Source organism: Alosa sapidissima, chromosome 4 (genome assembly GCF_018492685.1).
Source record: "Alosa sapidissima isolate fAloSap1 chromosome 4, fAloSap1.pri, whole genome shotgun sequence".
In the NCBI taxonomy this organism is placed as follows: domain Eukaryota; kingdom Metazoa; phylum Chordata; class Actinopteri; order Clupeiformes; family Clupeidae; genus Alosa; species Alosa sapidissima.
Window position 1 is genome coordinate 15093402 of NC_055960.1, and position 16676 is coordinate 15110077.

The 16676-nt window shown below is 49.6% G+C and overlaps 1 protein-coding gene across 4 annotated transcripts in view; it reads left to right on the plus strand.

Moving 5' to 3' along the window:
• Positions 1-16676, plus strand: part of arhgap46a (Rho GTPase activating protein 46a) — a 42378-nt gene that overhangs the window by 17661 nt on the left and 8041 nt on the right. Inside the window, exons 1-3 of one of the 4 annotated variants that reach the window (XM_042088637.1) lie at positions 8327-8514; positions 9740-11366; positions 15936-16629. In XM_042088637.1, the coding sequence (XP_041944571.1) occupies positions 8393-8514; positions 9740-11366; positions 15936-16629 (2443 nt within the window). In that variant the 5' untranslated portion in view covers positions 8327-8392. Of the gene's footprint in view, positions 1-8326; positions 8515-9339; positions 9457-9739; positions 11367-15935; positions 16630-16676 lie in introns of those variants that run through there. The other 3 variants (XM_042088638.1, XM_042088636.1, XM_042088635.1) reach the window with 3 other exon arrangements.

Here is a 16676-nt window from a genome sequence, read left to right on the forward strand (position 1 = left end):
GGGGTATTATATCTGATGTTTGAATGAGATAACTGTAATCCCATGCATTTGTAAGTATGTTTGAGTTTATAGGAAGAGTGTTTGTTTTTATGTTTCTGTGCGTATGCGGTCCATAACAGCATGTGTCTCTGCGCGTAGGTGTGAATGACACTCCGTGTGTGTGTGTGTGAGAAAATATCACTCCCTGTGTGTGTGTGTGTGTGTGTGTGTTATCTAGCTTTCCGGATTTGCTTTAACCATCCAGTGGCGAAGATGGATTAGTCTGTCCTGCAGTCTCTTTTTCCCTCTCTCTCAGGCGCTAAGGCCACGTGACACTGACTACACCAGTGTAACGTGACCTCTATGTGACCTTAGGCATGACCCAAGGTCTTTTCTCCGGCAGAGTAGAACGGAGAGCACGAGAATATGACTCCACATCATCAGTCACAGGAGAACAACAGAACTGAGATCAGTGACCGTCTCTTATCTGTGACCGTCTGTTATCTGTGACAGATGATAGACTTCAATTGGGAATGAGAATTTGCATTGTCATTGTGAGAATCTATACATTTATGTCTTTCATTTTGGAATAATTTAGGAATGGATGTGTCAGCAAGTATTTGTTCAGGGGAATTTTCCATAACGTGATTTTTATTGCATCATCAACACAAAAATCACCCTTACATGTCACGCTCTATTATATCACGCTCTAAGATATTTGGGGGATTTTTGGACAGGAATTTCTTACTGGCTTAGGGTTACATGACCAAAAAAATCTTCCTTTCAGAATCAACCCCCAAAAAGCTAAAAGCAGAAAGCAGAAGCACGTGTAGAACTTCCCTTTCCTTCTCCCCTCTCGGGCTCCTGAGGCTGTGTGTGGTGCCTTAGCCACTCAAGGAAATGAACCATCCGTGTGGTAAATATTTAAGTCTTAACGAGTTATGTGTTAAAGCAGACAATTTCCCCTCACTGTCCCCTGCCTCAATCTGGAGTGAAAAAGGTTGAGTGTGTTAGACAGTTCAGACAAACACACTTCTTTTTTTTTCTTCTTCTTTTTTTACGTGCGGCTTAATCTTGGAGAGATCGGTGTGTTATAATGAGTCAGTGCCGCATAGCGGGAGGTCGGCGAGTTTTTACCTCTGTCTGCACTTGACTTTAAAAGGTAATCCTCCCAGACCTAAAGAGAGACGGGCCTCCCTCTCCACCCACCCGGCTCACCATGAATCTGTGCTTTGCGGGGCCCTTTGACGAGCCACTCTGATGTATGGTCGTATGTCCTCTTCCTCCCCCCTGCTCTTCTCGTCTTCGTCGCGCTCTGTCGCTCTGTGACGTCCTGTCTATTCCGGAGAGCTATATTTTCACTGGACCCTGGTGCCGTCTCTTTTGGAGTCCACAGAAAACTGGATTAGTGGCCTAGTAGAGGTTTTTTTTATATGTGAAAGTGGAGCAGTAAAACTGCCCTCTTTTGTTTTATTTTAGCCTCGCCGTTAGTGTTGCCGAAAATACCCAGAGAATAGATGCTGCGGTCTCTCTTTATCACTCTCTCTCTCTCCTTTCTCTCTTTCTTTCTCTCTTTCTTTCTCTCTTTCACTCTCTCTCTTACTTTCTGCTTTTGTCTCACGCTCATCTCTCTCTCTCTCTCTCTGTCCCTTCAAAGACACCCTGTAGATGTGAAAGGCTCTCTGGAGAGTCAGGCCACATGAGGAAGTGCTGCCAATGTGCTCTGGTCCTGACCAGCCCTGCGTATGACCTCTTGAGTCCACATCTCTCTGAAGCCGCGCTGGCATTCAGAGGTAGCAGTGTGTGTGTGTGTGTGTGTGTGTGTGTGTGTGTGTGTGTGTGTGTGTGTCAATGTAATCCTGTGACCTTTGAGATCTTTGCGAAAATTGATGGACTGCTTCATCCAGGTGTGAGGATATATAGCAAATGGCAAATCGTCTGACCTTGTCTGCAGACGTGGAAAAGGGAAAGATCTGTAACTTAAAGTGGCTCTCTGTACCCATTTTCTTACATGGAAAATCTTGGGTACCACATGTTCTCAACTCAACGTCTTTGTGTGTGTGTGTGTGTGTGCGCATGCATATGTGTGTGCTCGGGTGCTTGGAAAGGATGTGGTTTTTACGACGGTAAGGCGAGCCATACATTCTCCCTGCATCTCATTTCACATGAAATGAACAGATGTAGCGCTCAGATTCCAGAGGCGTCTCCGCCGCCATCTGCCCCCTCTCTCCACTCCCTTTTCTCACCCTGCTCTCCTCCGCCGTCCTGCTGCGATCCCACGCGGACAGAGAAGGGGGACCGGGGCGCAGCCGCCAGCCCCAACCCAGACCCCTGAGCTCTCGGCTGGGGTGTGGAGACGGGGAGTGTGGCCTCTTGCATGCGTGGTATGCGCAGCAGCCAGACTCGGTGGCTCACAGGAGAAGTGCTATCAGCTGTTGCCGTGGGACAGCTGCCTCTGTGCTACTCAGGACTACCACCTTCACGGCTATTTATTACCAGTGGGCTCTAGAGGGAGAGCAGTTCTCTGGCTGTTATGGATATTTTCACTGTACGTTTGAGGGCAGACTCAGGCTGCTGTGCATCAAAGGAACTACCTTCTGACTACCTTAACATAATACAAGCTGAGACGGAGAGGGTGTGGCGTGGTGGCACATCTGATGTCTTGCCATCCTCTCTCTTCTTTCTTTCTTTCTTTCTTTCTTTCTTCCTTTCTTCCTTCTCCTCTTCACAACCGCTGGCGTGTTTGTTTTGCCCTTACACAGATTGTTAATTATCGGGATTCACGGCACAACGTCCGCTCTATAGAATCCTCTCTTCCTGTTTCCTGTCCTGGGGGGTAATAATAGTGCGTTTTCTGGAGTCGCTTCCTCTCCTCTCCTGCTCCGCGGGCCCATCCCGTCACGGTGACTCAGCCTTCTGCCTTCTCTGTTTTTTTTTTTTCCTCTTTTTTTTCTTTCTAACGGTCATCTCAGAAAGTGAGAGGAACTGTGAGAAGGCGACAAAAGCGTCTCCCCGAACTCCACCGCTAATCTTTCACAATAACAGCAGCAGCTGGGTGGAGAGGGCTCGGCTCTCGGCTCGGTTGAGCCCCAGCCGCTCCTCTTCTCTTGCACCAGCGCGGGCCATGCGAGGAGACATGGCTGAGACCATAAAGTGAGAAACCGCCCAACCAAACACCCAACCACCCACCCACCCACCCACCCTGCCTGGCTGGCCCTCCCCCCCACCCTGCCTGGCTGGCCCTCCCCCGAGACAAATTGGAACTCCCTGACAGCTAACTTGATTTTCTCCCAAGCCCAATCAAATTAACTAGAAAGGCTCCAGAGGGTCCTAACTTTGTTTTAAAGCATTCCATCTCCCAATGCATGGCCGAGAGGAACTTGAGGAATGTGTGTCCGTGTTTGTGGATATGGGAATATGTGCTGTGTGTGTGTGTGTGTGTGTGTGTGTGTGTGTGTGTGTGAGAGTTTAAACACACCCGCTGATACTGTAGCTTTGTTTGTATGGGTTAGCTGCTAGTGTACTTGAAGAGACTTGTGCGTGGTTAATCTTCCATAAGAATCTACAATCTTACAATTGGATATCTGTGTTGAGATCCCAGCCCAGTGTGGGATGGAAGACAAGGCAAAATCATGTCTCCATCTGCTCACACCACAATCCCAGCCTGTACCTGATATTGGTCTTAACAAAACTCTGCCTCACTGCAACAGAGGAGCCTCAGAAGAGCCTCACACACACACACACATACACACACACACACACATTACATGCAAACACACCCTCCTCAGGCCCCCTTGAATGATCTAAGTGAGGAATGCTGCTGCTGGTGCTGCTGCCTCTAATACCCTCCTGAGCCACTCTCCCATGACTAATCCTCCTACACCTCCCCTCTCTTCTGTCTTTCTTTCTTTTTTTCTCTCCTCAATCCCAACATCTCTTCTCCCACTTCTTTCAGTCTGTCTGCTTGCTAGCATCTCTTTCTTTCACCCCCCCCCCCCCCCCCACACACACACACACACAACCCCCCCCCCACACACACACACACACACAACAAGCACTCTGTTTTTCTCCCTCCCTCGCTCCCTCCCTTCCTCTAGTCTCTTTACACTCTTCATCTGAATCTCTTGTGGCAGCACCTCTCCCACATTAGAGTGTTGTGTTTGACTGGTGGCCTGTACAGAAGCAAGCACAGAGCCTGAGAGAGAGAAAGAGAGAGAGGGAGCGAGTGATTCTGAAGTTTCGTAACCTTGTTCAGCCAGTTTCCCAGAAGCGTCCATTGGACAGATCCAGTTGCACGGGTTCAGAGTCCTGTGCGCTTCACGCAGATCTGTTCTGTGTGTGTAGCACAAACAGGGTGTTGGAGCCAGGGTTGACTGGCCACAGACATGGTAGATTTGTAGCTGTCTAGAGTCTGGAGGGGAGACCATGTGACTGAAGGTGTGTGTGTGTGTGTGTGTGTGTGTGTGTGTGTGTGTGTGTGTGTGTGTGTGCTTTGTTTACAGTAGAGTGGTAATGTATAGGGCAGAAAGCGTTTGTCTCTTCACACGCGAGACCCCCCAAGGTTGAAGGTGCTGATTGGTAGCTCTGTATTGGTATTTCCTGTTGTTGCCACACAGAGATGCCCTTTGAACTCTATGCATGGGGGGGGGGCACCCCCCCTACACACAGACACCAGGAAGTGGTGAATTGCCCCGCTGTCGTAAAGCCATGGTGTTGGTTGTTTAATTAGATTGGTTTGTCTTCTGTAGCCGGAATTATGCACTGTTGTTCCCTTTGGGAATGTGTGTTTCTGTGTGTTTGTGTCTGCTTGAAAGTGTGTCCACATGTATGCTTTGTATAGTGTGGGTGTGTGCGTGCGCTGTAGTAGATAGATAGATAGATAGATAGATAGATACTTTATTGATCCCCAGGGGAAATTCAAGTATGTGTTCTCTGTGCGTGTGTGTGTTGTGTGGTATTTATGGTTTGTTTGTCTCTATCTCTGTTTGTTAATCATCTCTCCCAGGGGGTTTTAAACATGGCCTTTAGATAGACCTTGGATTGTTTAGTCTCGGTGAATCTATATTGAGATCCCAACTCACCCATGAACATGTATTGTGGTGCATCGTGTGATTGAGTTTGAAAAAGTGCTTTAGCGTCCCAGATTGACTCTCTCACCCAGCGCTGCTCCATTGATCAGACACACACACACACATCACATACACACACACACACACACAAATGTACACACACACACACACACACACAAAAGCATTGAACACACACACACACACACACACACACACACACACACACACACACACAAAAGCATTGAACACACACACACACACACCATTGATCACATACACACACACACACACACACACACACACACGTACATATCTAGAAAGAGTTTCTCTGTCTTTAGTATCTGTTGCCGCAGCAACATAAGCACACAAGCAAACGAGGGCCTCTATTTCACTTTTCCATGAGAACTCTGTAGAATAGAACACTCGTCCTCCTGCCTTCCCGCCTCCCCGTCCTCTCAGCATGGCCTCTCAGCACGGCTGTTCCCATCACTCCTGACAGAGTACATAGACCCTTTCTGTCCCATCACTCACATCTCGTCCTGCTCTCTTCCTTACAGCTGTGTCTTGTCCTCCACTCTTGAAGAACACAGACTCTCTCTCTCTCTCTCTCTCTCTCTGCCTACCTACCTCCATTCTTCATTCACAGCTGTGACTTCACTCCTGAGGAAGACGTTCATCTGGTGTTTGACTTCACACAAGAGTGGCAGCAGTTGTACTTGCGTTCACTCATGCACTCACACATACACTCACTCACTCACTCACTCACTCACTCACTCACTCACTCACTCACTCACTCACTCACTCACTCACTCACACACTCACTCACACACACACAGAGATTTTATGTATGCCTTTCTTACTCTTTCTTGGCCCTGAATTACAAGTGCGTAAAGACTTCTGAACACTGCCAGTGCTACCAAGTCATCCAAACACCTTATGCCAGAGATGGGCAAACTATCGGAACTCCCCCTATTACCGTCGGTCCTGTATTTCCGCCGTCTTGCGTGTATGTGTCACTTAATATCCATTTCTATACAAACCAAGACGGCGGATTCCTAAAGAAACGCAAGCACCCACACCATTGGTGTATCTAAATTAGCTATGTACCAAAAATGACATTTTACCGTGACTCGAAGAGCTGTGTTGTAAGGCTGCGTGTACACATCCGCTTGGAGCTCCAGTGGAATTTTAATTTCATGACGAGAATTCTCGGTCTAACCGTTCATATGTGCAGTATAACTGCAGGGGCTGGGTGGAACTGTGGCCATTAATGGGTGCCCAGGTTGGCAATCAGTCAGGCAATCAACCAGGCAATCAGTTATTCCTATTATTATACTTATCATTAATAGAATAATTACAACTCCTCTCCTCTGAAACCCTCCCTCTCTCCCTCTCTATGTTCCAGCTTCTCTCCTCCTGGCCCAACAGCAAACCAGCCTTATACATATGCGCACACACACACACACATACATCCTCACATACTCACTACCCCTCACCCCCCATCCCCACCCCCATCCCAACACCACCTCATTCACACTCTTAGAGCTACCATCCGCACCCCCCCCCCCCCCATCCCCCCTTCTTTTCATTCCGGTCATCAATTTCATCCCTGATAATCATATCTGTAATCATCCTGGACGCAAATCATCCTTAGCCTTTCTGTTATTAATGTTATGTTGTGTTATGTTTGTGGAAGCCAAGTCAATGTGATGTCTTGTTAAGTTACAGTATGTGTTTATGTAATGTACGTCTGTTTGTCGTATGTAGTATTCATGTGCATGTCGTAGTGTTGCATTTTCTGTAATGTCAATGATGTTTGCAAAAAAAAAAAAAAAAAAACAACCTCTGAGACGAACACACATATGATCTAAGATGCAAAAAAATATGTGCGGTTGAAATGGCGTAAATAGGCGACCCATCAGGCCAGCACTATAACTCCGAGCGTGGTAAACAAAATCGGATATTACAGGCAGTAAATGCTCCTTTTAAGAACCAAAACAGATTTTGTTCAAATCTACACACCTATGGCTACTGAAAAATGTAAGGTTCATTTAGCAAATGTTATTTTGAAGTGTTAAATAACATCGTTGTTTTAGAATTTCCGAACAAAAGTGGTGATAATTGGGGGTGTTACGATGCGGCCCACGGGCCGGATCCGGCCCACCGCACACTTTAATCTGGCCTGCCGAGCATTTCATTAGGTTATCATAGGCTGCTCACTCAAAACGCAATGGGGCCCTTGAGCCAAAAAGTTTGCCCACCACTGCCTTATGCTCTTTCCTCTCCTCTCCTCTCCTTCCTACCCCTCTCCTTTCCTCTCTCCTCTGAACCTCTCTCCTGTCCTCTCCACCCGACCTCTCCCCTCCCCTCCCCACCCCCCTCTCTCTTCTCCTCTTCTCTACTCCCCCACCCCACCTCTCTCCTCTCCTCTCCCCTCCCCACCCCACCCCACCCCACCCCACCTCTCTCCTCTCCTCTTCTCTGGCTGTCCGTGTGGGCCAGTGTGACGAGAGGCTCGCCACCATGAGAGAGCGGAGCGGAGCAAAGTGGCACGGCACAGCGGTCACTTGGGCCGGTGCCATGTGGCCAGATGCCAGAGACTCACTGCTGTTGCTGCGCTGTTCCGCAGCTGTGTTTGAAGGCGCGCTCTTGTGTGTCTGCACAAGTGCTTAACACGCTTGTTTACTTTCAAATCAGCGAGAGAGAGAGAAAGAGAAAGAGAGTGTGAGAGAGAGAGAGAGAGAGAGAGAGAGAGCGAGAGAGTGGAGCTGGAGATGGAGAGAGCGATAGAGGAGCGATAGAGAATGTGCTCCTGGCACGGAGGAGAGGAAGCACACACACTGTAGACGTTTATGGGCCTGAAAGGGGCAGGGGGAGAGAGGTGTGTGTGTGGGAGGGGGTGGAGTGGAGGTGTTATTGTTCTAGGCTACAATTTGTTTGTGTAGGAATGGCGAGTGTTGAGAAACTCTTTGTTGTTACACTGTTTTTTTTCCATACTTCATTCACACCTTCTGTCTGCTTGGCCTAAAGATCTCAACTGTGTTGCCATGGTGTGTGGATGTCCTGTCTGAGTGAGTAACTACATCAGTGTGTGTTTTTGTGCCCTTGTGTGTGTGTGTGTGTGTGTGTGTGTGTGTGTGTGTGTGTGTTTGTTTGTGAGATGGTCATTTGGGTGTAATGGAAAGGACACCCATCAGTGAGATGATGACTCATAGATGAAATCCCCCCCTCACACACACATACACACACACCGCAGTCTTGTGCACATGACACCAGAGCTGCATTGTTTCTGTTTCTAAAGGCAGAAGTTTGATTTGGAACCGCTGGGGGCTTTTCTGCTCTTAATGACTTTATGGGCTGTGCTCAGAGGGAACGGCTTAAAGGGAGAGGTTTTTGAAGTCTGTGCACTTACTTATTGCCTCAGTTTATCAGAAGTGAAGAGTGCTCAACGTTCAACCTGTTCACGGTAATTATCAAGACTATTTACTTATACCTGTTGGGCAACTTTTATGACTTGCTTGTCACATTTAGACAAGGAATAAATGTCATTTTTTATATTCTCTACCGTTCGATTTTATATATTTTATTCTCTATTGGTTTTGTTAAATTGATTTTAACCAGAGCACAGTATTGGATAGAGTCATTGAAGTGTTGGAACGTTGGGATTGAAAGTGACAGAGGCTGAGGTTGGAGGAATGTGGTCCGTTGGGAGAATTTGAATAAGAATGGGGGATTATGGGGTGGGAACGGCGTGAAGAGATTGCAGCCAGATTCATTTACAATGTCAGGATTAATGTTTAACCTCACTTAAACTTAGCCTCTCCACTTCACTGACTCAACAAGGAAAAGGTTTCAGTGTTATTGCAAGTGCTTTTTTTTATACCTCACATTGTTGATGGCATCTCATCTATCTAATTGTTAAATAATCTCACACAATTGAATTGAAGCATTGGACCAAGGGCTTGTATGGCCATCTTGACTTGAGCTTGACTGGCCTCTTTCATTGTCTCATGCTGAGAATATTTCATTTTGGTGGAAATGTAGATAGATAGATATACTTTATTGATCCCTAGGGGAAATTCTTGAATGCTGTAAGAAAAACACGAGGCTTTTGTTCAACTGGGGGGTGGGTGGGATTGGGGCGGGGATTGGGGGGGGGCTATCGTTGAGGCAAGCGGGAGATGTGGGTAGGTTTTCTTTTATACGACTCTCCTATACAATCCCCTTCTCAGTCTGTGTCCGGGCAAAGGCCGCCTCTCATTCACACGTCAGTCCTGCAGCGCGCTCAAAAGAAATGCCTTTCCCCAGGACCTAAAAAAGCTCCACACAATCAGAAGCGGCAAAAGAAAGTGTAATTTTAGGAGATTTTTTTTGGAATACCACACACTGGTGCCATTGTTCTCAAAGAGTAAGTGCTTTAATAGCATCTTTTTGCTATGAAAACAAATGTCTATGAAAAGGCTTGGCAAAGAATGAGAGGTCTGTTGCTGTCCTTACAGCGTACTACATGGGATATTTCCATGGTCATTTGAAGCGAGAGTTTAACTTTGTTGTTTTCCTTGAGGTACTAAGATCTTGAGACGGGATATTGTATTTAACTATATTTTATTTTTTTCTCCTTTTCTTGCTCCCTCTCTCTTTCTCTCTCTTTCTTTCTCTATCTCTCTCTCTCTTGTGCTTATCTACTACAGAGAGTCTGCTCAGAGATGGCAGCCCCCGCCTGGTTCTAAGGCAGCCATGTTGGTGAAGGTGAACAGCATGAGCAGAGCCCCGTCAGCAGCCGCAGCGGCGGCAGCATCAGCCAGCCAGCACCAGCACAGTGGACCCCACGGCAAGCTCAACGGCCACTCCGCCTGCACCCTCAACCCCTCAAGCAACGGCAAGTCCGGCGCCACCTACATCTGCGCGGCGCAGGCCTACAAGACCACGCCGGCGGGCAGCAAGATGGCGGCGGACGCGCGACAGGCCCACCACCTGCGCAAGGCTAGCAACGGCAGCTTCTGCCTGGTGCCGTCGTCGCCAGGCGAGCTGGCGTCCAGCCCCGGGTCACAACAGCGGCTGCCACCACAGCAGTGCAGCACGCCTCGTCCCGTCTCCCCGCAGTACGCCTCCACGGCGACAGCGTGTCTCTACGACGACCCTAACACCTCCGAGTGCCCCATCTACGACGAGCCGCCCGATATGGCCATGGAGGTGGAGGGAGCGCAGCTGATGAACGGCACCGGTCCTCGGCAACAACAACACCACCACCACCACCACCATCACCCCCACCACTCCCACGGCCACCAGCACCAGCACCCCCACTCTCATAGCCTGCAGAAGCCCAAGCTCCTCCAGCCCCCGGCCCCAGGCCACACTGGCTCCCGCCACAGGAGGAGCCCCTCGTCCTCAGACTACAGCCCCGCCGGCCTCGAGTGCATCAAGCACATGGTCAACGTGGACCCCAAGCAGCAGCAGGGCAGCCTACTGTCCTCCCCGTCGCCAGGGCCCTCGTCTCCCTCCCCATCCCCGATAGCCACGCCTGACGGCCTGCTCCCCCCCCACCACCACCACCACCTCCACCACCACGGGGGACCGCGGCCCCAGGCCAAGGACGGCGGCCCCGGCACCGGCGTTCTGAGCGTCAGCCTGGAGAAGAAGCAGCAGTCGTGGCGGGCCCTGGAGGCCAGCGTGCTGCGCGCCATGGAGGCGCACCACAGCCGGCAGAGCAGCCAGGCCTCACAGGACTTCGGCAGCCCCCCGCCGCCGCCTCCTCCGGCCCCCGCGGGCCCCGGAGGCTACCAGGACTCGGGTTACTCCACGGGCCCGTCGCCCAGCCTGCGGAGGAAGAGCCGGCGGCGGGTCACGGGCGGTCCCGGTGGCGGGCGACCGGGCTCGATTGGCAGCAGCGGTGAGCTGAACGCGCTCAACGAGCGGCTGATGGCAGAGATGCGTGAGGTGGTGGGCCGCTCCAACACCATGAGGGAGACGCGGGCCATGGCGGCCGCGGCAGCAGCAGGGCTGGACTCTGAGATGGCTGAGGGATGCCTGACCGGCCCCCCACACTGCCATTCGCCGCTCGGCTCTCCGCGCAGGTACGGGAGAGGGCCGCGCTGCTCGTCTCGCGAGGACCTCGCCTCATCCTCCGCCGCCACCATTGCCATCGGAGGGAGCCGTTCGCTCGGCCGAGGAGGTCACCATGGTAACCTGGGCAACCTGGCCAGCCTGGACTTCTCCGGGCGACAGAAGCGCACCTATGAGAAAGTGGACACACTGGAGAAGAGCATCAACAGCCAGATGAGCCTGTCCTCACCTGAGACTGTCGGACCGCCTTCTCAGGTGAGCTGCTCTACCTGTCTGTCTGTCTTCATCTTTGATTTCTTTCCCTAGCAAGAACTATTGGTGGACTGTTATGTCTGTCTGTATGACCTATTCATGTCTAATTCACTTTTCAAGTGCCTGCTTCTGACATAACTTTTAGCGATGGAGTTTTTTTATAGGCTTCTGAGCAGTCTTTATCTCTCTCCTTCATTTGTGTGTGTCTGATTGGTTTGTGGGGTTGTCTTGTCTCAATGCCCCTTTTTGCCATCGTGTGTGCACTTTTTGTCTCCTCTAACACCCGGTTCATCTTCCTATTCTTCCCCATCCTCTTCTCTCTGTCGCTGTGCATAGACTTGCTCCAAACTCCACATTAAATCAGCTCAACTGCAGCTTTATCTTGTCTCTCTGCTGCTGACACCCCCAAGTCAAAGTACATCCTGTATGTGCTCAGAGCGATAAGAAGCAGCTCAGAAAAGTTTTTTTTTTTTTCCGATTTTTTTTTTTTTCTTCCGCTGGCCGTCCTCAGCTATCTCTGCAATTGCACGCGCCCGTGGGTAATGAGGAAGTTATAAGGGATGAGCCACTACACTTTCATTTCTGCCTCTCTCTCTCTCTCCTCGTCCTCCTCGCCTGAAGGCTATGTTTAATTAAACGGCCTGATGTCCCATCCAGTATAACTCACCCTTAGCCTGGGTGTTCCCATGCTGCCTTGCGCGCGATTTGATTCACGCTGCTAGGGCAGCCTGGAGACCATGGAGCAAATTTTCGCCTGAGATAGGGAACCAATCACAGAACGGGGGGAAAGCAAGACGATGATGAGCTATGCACAGACGCATTTGATAGATATCCGTGGCACCCAATAGACGGATCTGGGCATTTTTTTTCAAATACGAGAAAATGAACGTTTGGTTCCCAGACCACGTCTCATTGAGAAGTGGTGGCGCTAGCCAGGCTAACTCACCCTCGTCCTCAACTCAACGCCTGCAAGTGGCTCAGAGTGGGTGAGAGCGAGGAGCTGCTCGCTAGCTGCTGCTGTCGAGCACATCCATATTTCCAGGCCGAAGTGCTTTGGCGGTGCCCAACTTAAGCTTATGCCATCATTAACAACCAGACTTCCACGTCTTTGTTTAAATCTCAGCAGGGGGGAAATGTTTAGGGTCTGTTTTGAGTTTTTTTGTTTTGTTTTGTTTGCCTCTTTTTACCCCGCATTCCCCCTCAGCCACAACCCCCCCCCCCCCCCACACACACACACACACATCTGTCGGTTTGTTTTGTCTGGATGCTCTCAACAAAAATGCCTCTGTGACCGCTGCAGAGCCGCTTGAGCTCAAACAACGCTCGGTGGTTTGCGACTTGATTTAAAATTTGATTTAAATGGGAAGGAGGGCAGAATTACAGAGTTCTTTAGTCGAGCGCGCTGGATGGTACGCTTGAGTCGTGGCAGGCAAACAGGGAGGCATAAATCTGAGACGACAGTCTGCGCTGCCTTGTCGTAGGGTCACCCGGAGGCAAGCATCCATTACCATAACAAACATTTCGCCACCTCTCAGAGATATACAATCCCGTAGTAAGTACAGGTAAATGGTGAACAGATTGCTATAACAGCTTTAAGTGTGGTCATTCTCTGGTACGACAACATACATCACACACATTCCTCTCTCTCTCTCACACACACACACACTAGGGGTGGGCGATATATATTGTCTGCGATAATATCGTGATTGTTGTTTTAACGATGTGCAAATTGACATTATCAAGTATTTAAATTACTTATGGGGAAAAAACACTCGAAATCATGCACTGAAGACTCATACATTCCCAGGAGGTAGGCTATGCGGGAGAAGTGCAGCAGAGCAAGTGTCACGTGATCACTAGTGGGTCACAACATTGTCCCACGCAGCCTAATTTTTATTTTGTGCAGCGAGAGTAGCCTACTTGGGATTTTATGCGGCTACTTCTGTTCAAGTAGCATTGATGAGGCAGTCACGTTTTTTCCTACACGGTATTATAAGGAGAGAAAACAGTAGCCTTTGAGTATTTTAATAGTCAGTTGTAAACAAATAACTATTCTCATGTAACTTTTGTAAATGGACTGAAGTTCGCTCTAAATATCTACGTTTACCGATTATGCTAACCGTTCGCATCTCTATGGGATTTCTCATATACATTAGCCATAAGCTAACGCATTAGTTTCTATTCTGTTACTTGGAATGCTAGCCTACGTGATTGCTCTAAAACAAAACATAGAAGGAAATAACTGAGATGAAGGCTACTCTGTTGGTCTGCTTTTAGTTTCACAGTAAATCCTATGTAAAGGTTTGAAAGGAACTTCAGCTTCAGACTTTCTCTTGGGAAACTGTTAGGCCTATTCATCTTCTCTAATGTAGCTGGCCAGACCATGTCATTGCCACACACACAAGTGGGGGCAGAATTGGAAATGTGTCAGAGTGACAATGCATTGGTTGATTTGGTTAAAAAGTCACAGGTTAGGTTATTGGTTATTATTGTAATTGTATTGTATTCATAAATAATGAGTTGTAAAGTAACTCAGACTTGAACAAAAACATTTTTTTAAAGGATATCGACTAATTATCGTTATCGTCAAAATCACAAAAAATATCGAGATATTATTTTTTGTCCATATCGCCCACCCCTAAGACACACACACACACACAAAGGGGTGAGACACATGACTCATGTTTGCTGTGGCTCGGCCGTGAGGTATGTTTTTAAACTGGAGCCGAGCCCGCTCCACATGATTTAGGTTTAGTTGAGTGTTGCGCTCCTGGGGTAGCTAAACTCCCCTGCAGCCCTGACCTACGTCTCCAAGGTCACCGTCTCCAGGCTTCCTTCCCCTCCTAAACAGCACTCTCTCTTTCTCTCTCTCTGCTGGAGGGGAACGTTGCATGGCATGCTGTTCAAACTCCCTCAGTTCATCGCTATGCTATGCTAACTGGTTAAGATTAGCGTTGGAACATGAAAAAGCACCAGTAAACACAGTGCCCCTTTGGTATGCGTGACTCTGTGCAGTGTGCACTGAGACTAATGGGTAACTCCTTAATGTTGTGAGTGAGTAAGTGAGGCAAGTATGAGAGTGGGCAGACAGCACTTAATGGTGTGAGTCAGTCTAGGCCAATGGTTGTATAATGGTCAGCCCCAGCTGAGATGGCCATCACTGAGATTCACACCCTCTCTCTCTCTCTCTCTCCTTCCTCTGCCCATCTCTTCTACCCACGGTCCCACGCGTGACTGCCCATACTGTGGCCAGCCTGGCCACTGGGTCTCATGCCAGGCCCTTGTTGTGCTTTAGAACATGCTACCTGCTGCCCAGGATGAAGGCCCACTGTGTGCCCATATGGCACAGACCTGGCACACGACACAACATTGCTATGGCCTTCTGGGCACCGTCACTGTCAAGGAGGATTCTGATACAACAATCGCTGTTGTCGCGGCTACTACTCTGCAGCTCCGTATAGACCTCTGAGAGAGACTTAGAGAGAGAGAGAGTGCGAGTTCTGGAATGCTCTCTCTTTGAAAGCCTGCTGTTACATCACAGGCACCCATCCCAGTCATTTGTATGGGGCCACCCGCAAGATTGAGTGGCTGCTGACATTCATCTTTTCAGAGCAGTCAAAGAGGCTTTGAGGTTTCTCCTTTGAGAGTTGTAGTATGACTTTGCTCACTGGAATGATTAGTGCCTTCAGTTTGAAGAGAAAACGCAAAATTTTCACCCAAAGACAAGTACATTTCTGGCTCAGATATCTGCCTTAGCTGCCACTAATACTGCCATACCATCAATATTATGATCAAGCAGGATAAAACATTTGAGAACTCCAGTAAAAAGTTTGGCCAAGACTAACACTTCACAACATTTTTATCTGCAGAAATAATTCTGAAATCTTTTCATACTATGCATCTTGTACTGTATAGTCTTGGCACATTTAAAGGAAAACTATCTTTTCTACAAGTTCAAAGGCTTTACTCTTGATAGTTATTGGCGTGTGGTATTGGTTACTGTGTGAGTCTCTAAGGGGGAGAGAAATACCACTGTGGATCAGAAAGAGCTCTTTGGGAGAGAGAGGGAGAGAGAGTGTGTGTTGAGTGGTTGGGAGAGAACAGCTTATGTCATGCCATGTGTAATCACCTGCTCGGCCAGAGAGAGTCCATGTGGACCTTGGATTGTTGTTTTCGTGTTTCCCTACCCTCTTTTGTTCCTGCATGCAGTTCCGTTACGGCTTGAGGAACATTAATGTGCCGATCCTGCAACAATCCTCCCTTCAGCTCCTTCTCTCTCTCTTTCCCTCTCTCCTTCTCTCTCTCTCCCTCTCTTCGTTTCCCTGTGCAGCATAGACCACAGAGCCACTGCTGCAGTTTGGGTACAGTCTCACTGTCGCTAGCTAATTTTCTGCTGCTAGCCTCTTCTATCTGCTTAGTCTCCCTTCTAGTCTGTCTCTCTCCCCTCTTTCTCTCTCTCTCTCTCTCTCTCTCTCTCTCTCTCTCTCTCTCTCTCTCACTCTTCCTCTGTCTGTCTCTCTCTTTCCGTTTCTCTTTTACTCACTCTGTGCCCGTCTTCTGTTTCTCCCTCAGGCGGGGACTCTTGACTCGAAGGTCCAGCTTGAGAGCAGGAAGAAGGGGATGGTGGAGGGGCGGACAGGCTCCCTGGGCCCCCACAGGCCTCTCCCCGGGGACGGCAGCTCTCGGTGCCCCCCTGGCGGAGGTGTCGGAGGAGGAGCAGGGGGCATGTCCGGCGGCGCCGTGGGCTACCAGCTGGCCTACGCCACCCTGCGCCAGCCTCCACCCCCGGCCGATGCCGACATGGCCGACTGGGCGAGCAAGCACCTGAACCTGCACACGCAGGGTCTGTTCCGTCGGCGCGTCTCCATCGCCAACATGCTCTCGTGGAACCGCGGCTCCATCAAGAAGCCCATGCTGGTCACCAGCGACCGCGTGGTGCGCAAGGAGGCCTGCGAGATGTTCAAGCTGGTCCAGGCCTACATGGGTGACCGGCCCTCCCGCCTGGACCGCCGGCACGCCGCCCTGCTCGTGGTCACCAAGTGCTGGGCCATGCAAGGGCTGCGCGACGAGCTTTACGTGCAGCTGGTGCGGCAGACCACCGGCAACCTGAGCCCGCGCAGCCTGGCCGCCGGCTGGGAGCTGATGGCCGTCAGTTTGGCCTTCTTCGCGCCCTCGCCCAAGTTCTGCTGCTATCTGGAGGGCTACATCCAGCGACACATGGAGCCGGCCAATGATAAGAAACGTGAGTTTCTCATTGAACAACAGGGTGGGTGCGATTTACTCTTCTTCCTCTCTCTGTCGGTCTGTTTTGTT